This window comes from Apium graveolens, chromosome 2 (assembly GCF_009905375.1).
Source record: "Apium graveolens cultivar Ventura chromosome 2, ASM990537v1, whole genome shotgun sequence".
NCBI classification, from domain to species: Eukaryota; Viridiplantae; Streptophyta; class Magnoliopsida; order Apiales; family Apiaceae; genus Apium; species Apium graveolens.
This window is the reverse complement of record NC_133648.1, coordinates 34951175-34956770: the sequence shown is the minus strand read 5'-3', so window position 1 is coordinate 34956770 and position 5596 is coordinate 34951175. Positions and strand designations below refer to the sequence as shown.

The 5596-nt window shown below is 36.2% G+C and overlaps 1 protein-coding gene across 1 annotated transcript; it reads right to left on the bottom strand.

Moving 5' to 3' along the window:
* Nucleotides 1–3850: 3850 nt before the first annotated feature.
* On the bottom strand, nt 3851–4561 carry LOC141688101 (uncharacterized). Its single transcript, XM_074492872.1, has one exon. It carries the CDS (start codon nt 4559–4561, stop codon nt 3851–3853), a length of 711 nt encoding a protein of 236 aa, XP_074348973.1.
* Between the last annotated feature and the right edge of the window lie 1035 nt (nt 4562–5596).

The following is a 5596-nucleotide window of genomic DNA, read 5'->3' as shown; positions in this document are numbered from 1 at the left end:
TCATTAATAATTAAAACACCTTTTAATTATTAATCCTTTTTCTAAACACTTTAGAAATAATTCTCTCTCTTGATTTAATTTCCAAAATTAAATTCTTAATTAATAATATTAAGAACTTTTCTTAATTAATTTATAATCAATTAAATCTCATTTAATCAATTATTAAATTTTCCAATTAATTATTTATTTCATAAATAAATAATTATCAGCCATTATTAATTAATTTCTCCACCATTAAATCATTCTCTTTTTATGGTGTGACCCTGTAGGTTCAATATTAAGCCGGTAGTAGATATAAATAATAATAAAACTATTTTATCATTATTTATATAAATTCTCTAATTTATTAAATATGATTAATTAATTAATCATATTTATTCTACATCGTGAGGGATACTTCTCAGCATATCGCGACTATCCGGATAATACGAATTCACTGCTTAGAATACCAAGAACCTATTCAGTGAATAGTTACCGTACAATAAACTCCTTCTACCCTACAATGTCCTGATTAAATATAAGGCATGGATCTTGTGTCAAGCCTATCTAATTTAATTACTTGCTTACAATTTAGTATGCTTAGTTCTATGCAAATTAGAAACTCCTTTCTAATTTCATTCACTCTGGCCAGAGATTCCTGAACTAGCATAAGTGGATCAACCTTGAACATTCGCTTCCTTCACTGGAAGGGGTAGATCCTATATTGATCATACACTATCTTCGTGTACAAATTCCTATACCCAGTAGAGCCCTAATAATTGTCCCAGGAGACTAAGAACTAAACCAAAGCATAGTTCAGTGTACACAAGATGACTATGATGACCTCAAGTCTAAGGATACTTGTACAACTATCACTATGTGAACAACTGCTGACACGTGAGTGAACTCCATCAGTTGTTCAGCTGTGCGAGTCATGTTCAGTGAACTTATTCTATAATAAGCACCTACATACTAGCTATAGTGTCACCACACAAGTGTCTATGAGAACATACATCCTTCATAATGAAGCAAGCATAGTATGTACCGATCTTTGCGGATTATTAATTACCAGTTAGTAATCCTATGATCAGGAACTATTTAAGTTTAGAGTTATCATCTTTTAGGTCTCACTATTATGATCTCATCATAATCCATAAAAAGCTTTACTCTAAACTATGGTATATCTTATTTAAACACTTAAATAGATAGAGCCCGTAATAAAAACAAAACAAGTCTTTTATTAATATCAATGAAATCAAAACAGATTACATAAAAAGTTATTCCTAAATCCTAATACATGATTGGACTTAGGACATATTCCTTTCATGATCATTTCAGCTGCTTCATCCTTTGAATGTAAGAATAACACCCACGTGTATCTGGAATAGTCATCAACAATCACTAAGCAATATTTTTTTCTCGACATAGACATTATATTGACTGGTCCGAACAAATCCATATGCAAAAGTTGTAAGGGCTCAGCAATGTCAGAAACTGTCTTCTTCTTATGTGATGCTCTCTTTGACTTTCCCTTCTCACATGCTTCACAAAGTCCTTCAGGACAAAATTCCATCTCGGGCAGACCTCTCACCAATTCCCTCTTAACCAAAGAATTCATGGTCTTGAAGTTTAAGTGGGAGAGCTTCTTATGCCATAACCAATTGTCGTCTGGAGAAGCTTTACTATAGAAGCACATAACTTGACCATCTTCAGTAGAATTCCAGTTAGCTACAAACAAATCACCCTTTCTCACTCCATTGAGAGAAGCTTCTCATTCTTCTGATTAGAGATCAAACACCTCTCCTTCTTGAACAAAACTTCACAGCCTTTATCACAGAATTGGCTTATGCTGAGGAGATTATGCATCAGACCTTCAACTAGAGAAATATCTTCAATGATAACATTTCCAATTTCCAAACAGCCATATCCCGTTGTATAACCTTTGCTGTCATCTCCAAAGGTAACTTCCGGGCCATCTTTCTCAACCACCTTTGATAGCAGGGCTCTATCTCCAGTCATATGCCTCGAACATCCACTGTCCAGAATCCAAATGACCATCTTCTGCTTAATGCCCTGAAAACAAAGGAGATTAATTTTTTTTGGTACCTAAACTAAGTTGGGTCCAGGGGACTTAGAAGCATTTGAATATTTAACATTCTGCTTCACAGAATTGACAGGCTTAGTATGTTGTTCATTGTCTTTGACTGTCCCTTTGTCACTTACAGAAGCACCAGCAGACTTGCTTCTGGGCTTGGTGACAGGTGCCTCTTTCCTAACCTTAGGAGGGCTGACAGTCTTAGACCTACCAGTGTGTGTGTACATGCTTATCATGACTATGCGATGAATTGTGCGAGTGTGTGGAATCAAGATAAGTGTTCATGAAATTAACAACACATGGCATGCAAACAGAATTATTGCACTTAGGAGATTTAGGCATGCTAGACATTTTATGCATATTAACATTCTTAACATTACCTTAGCCTTCCTACAAGCATGAGTAAGATGACCAACAGATCCACAATTGTTGCATAACTTTCTAGGGCCATTGCCTCCTATTCTGCCATTTCTATTCCTGCTTCTTTTAGTTTTGGAACTAAAACCTAGTCCAGCCTTAGATGTTTCACTATCTGAGTCAGCTGACTTACTAGGTTCCTTTGCCTTTTTATCTTTTAATTCATTTAAGTCCTCAACAAGCAACTCATGTTCAATGAATAGTCTTTCCTCATCAAAGGGATCAGAAGATCCTTTCTTGTACAAAGGTTTCTTAGCATTTTTCAGAACGTATGGTGTATCAGGTGGATTATTTACTTTTTTAACTTTTTCATTTTCCACCACACATTTCTTACTTGACTTTCTAAGCTCATCATAATCTAACCCAATTCCAAGTTTACCACTTACAACTTGGCTAGATATGAGTTCCTTCGCAAGATTAGCAGAATTGGCATAAGCTTGTAACTTAGCTTCTAATTCCTTTATCTTCTCATCTCACTGAGCAATGGTCTCAACATGATTATTAGCCTTATGTTCTAGATAGTGATGTTTTTGCCTAATGTCTTCAACATTAACTTTCTCAAGAACTAACTTATCAAGTTCTTCCTATAGTTTCTTTACCTTTTCTTTCAAATCACCTACAGTACCATTAGCATTTTTCAAGGAGACTATACAGTGATAATAGCTCATATTTATGGAATTATATCTATCAATGCATGCTTTCTCAGTGCATTCAACTTTTATACTATCAAATAAAGATGTAGCAGGTATAGTGATAGACTTTCTAAAAGCAAGGTAGTGTTCATTCTCACATAGGTTTTCAGTATGAAATGGAGGTGGGTAGGAGCAAAGGATTACCTGTCTTGAAGAGTGTGGAGTGTCAACCATGAGTGCCAGATTTCCAAACTGCTCTTCCTCATCATCAGTATTATCCCAGCTTCTACCCTCAGCTATGTAAGACTTCACTGGATACTTCTTCGAACCTCCAGAATCTTTCCTTTGATAAGCCTTTCCTTTGTCTCTTGTCTGTTGACTCCTTCTACATTCAGTGGCAAAGTGTCCCATTTCTCCACAGTTGAAACACTTGACATTCTTTATATCTACCATCCATGTCTTGTAGCCTGAGTCTGAATATGATGGAGATTTCTGACCCCTGTTGCTGCTACCAGATCCCCTGAAGGCTTGTTTCCTCCTGAATCTCAAGTTTCCAAACATAGCTGCCATGTTGGCCATGGTGGGATCCTTCATATCTTGCAACTCTTCCATTGTATAATAATCCCTTGGGTCTCCAGAGAGATTTCCATCATCAACTTCAGCATCACAAAGCACTTAATTATTTGTTTTTGGCTTTTCAGCAGTTATGTCCAAGTCCTTGTGTTTACTAGCTACAAGAGCAGTTGTTTTCAGTAACTCCGTCCACTGCACCACTTCCATATATAATCTTTTTTTGTTCCAATTCCATTTCATGATTCTTCATCTTCCCATATAACTTGTCCAGAGACATAGTCTTGAAGTCCAAGCGCTCACGAACTGAATCTCCTTTACTTATGAGATGAGTGGGCAATGTCAACATAAACTTCCTGTTTATCTCTTTCTGTTCATATCTCTTCCCATAGATGCTCAGTTCATTTATCAACTTGTTCAATCTTTCAAAGACCGAAGTTATGTTTTCGACTAGGAGAGATTTGAATGCCTCGTATTGGGTAGTCAGAATATCAAGTCTGTTTTCTCTGACATCTTCCGTTCCTTCCATTAACAACTCTATGGTTTGCCACATATGCTTAGCATTTTCACACACAACAATTTGATGGCTCATGTCTTCATCCATGGATTCCATCAACAAGTGCTGCACCTTGGCATCCAGACTATCCAATTCAATATCCTTCTCAGTGTAGTCATCTGGATTCTTAGGAATTCTTTTCTCAGCATCATTTGGATCCTCTATCTCAAATACAAATGGTCCTTTCTCGATGACCTTAATGTATCTGTGATCTGCAGCTCTGAGATAAAGAAGCATCCTCTTCTTCCATAGATTGTAGTTTGTCTTATCGAATTTTGGAACCTTAAGACCGCCAATCTTTTGAGAACTCATTTTTACAGATCTGTAAAATTTTCGCAATACGATATCTCAAACTGCAACTATCCAATCAGTCACACAACACAACCAATCAACAGAAACCCAATCTACACAACCAGAAGCTATCCCAGTCTCCGTTCAACCAAAATCCAACACAAAACTTGCTAACCTAAAGGATCTGATCCGTATATCGATCAACAAGCTCTGATACCAATTGTTAGGTCCACTAGGTTAATACAGAGGGGAGTGAATGTATTATCGTTCATTTTTCAAATAAATTCGCAGCGGATAGAGATACTATGAAAAATAAACACAAACACAAGAGCTTCGGGGTATTGATCTTATATTATTAAGAAAAATCTCCGAGTGGGTTGCTTACAAACTTTGTTACAAACGTAAACAAAGCAACAATAACTCTACACCCTACAAAAGATAACTTATCAAATATGTGTATCGCTATCACTCTAAAATGCAATATAACCTATCGGATACAAGCTATCAATACAAGGCTTTAATGCTTTTGAGTGTTCCTATGTAAGACTAGAATTCTGTATAAAATTCAGCAGCACTTCACTTTGCAAATTGATGATTTGATAGAACGAATCTCCAAAAAGTGAGAGCAGCGCTACTGTTTCTAATTGTGATTGATTATTCAATTCACTGTTGAACTGATAGATATAGGTAGGTGAATAGACTTCGGGACGTGGCAAGCTCTCGTCCAAGTAAATAGATCTTAACATGTGCAGTAGTCAAAATCCACAAATCGAATTAAAGTTGCCTTGATTTTCAGTAGTCGAATTGGAGTTCAAGAGAGGAAATGACCTTGATTTATAATCCAACACCTCAGAAGTCGAGTTACTCTCTTACACAATTCGACTAGTAGTAGTTTAGACTCCTTAGAAATCGACTTTGCAAGAATCGAATATGTACAAGTCCAATCCTTAGAGCTAGAATTCGAATTGTTATGCAAGGAGACATTTGACTTAGATTTTTCAAGCTTTCTTCCACTAGTCGAATTCTTAGGAAGCAAAATTGACTAGTAGTCCCATC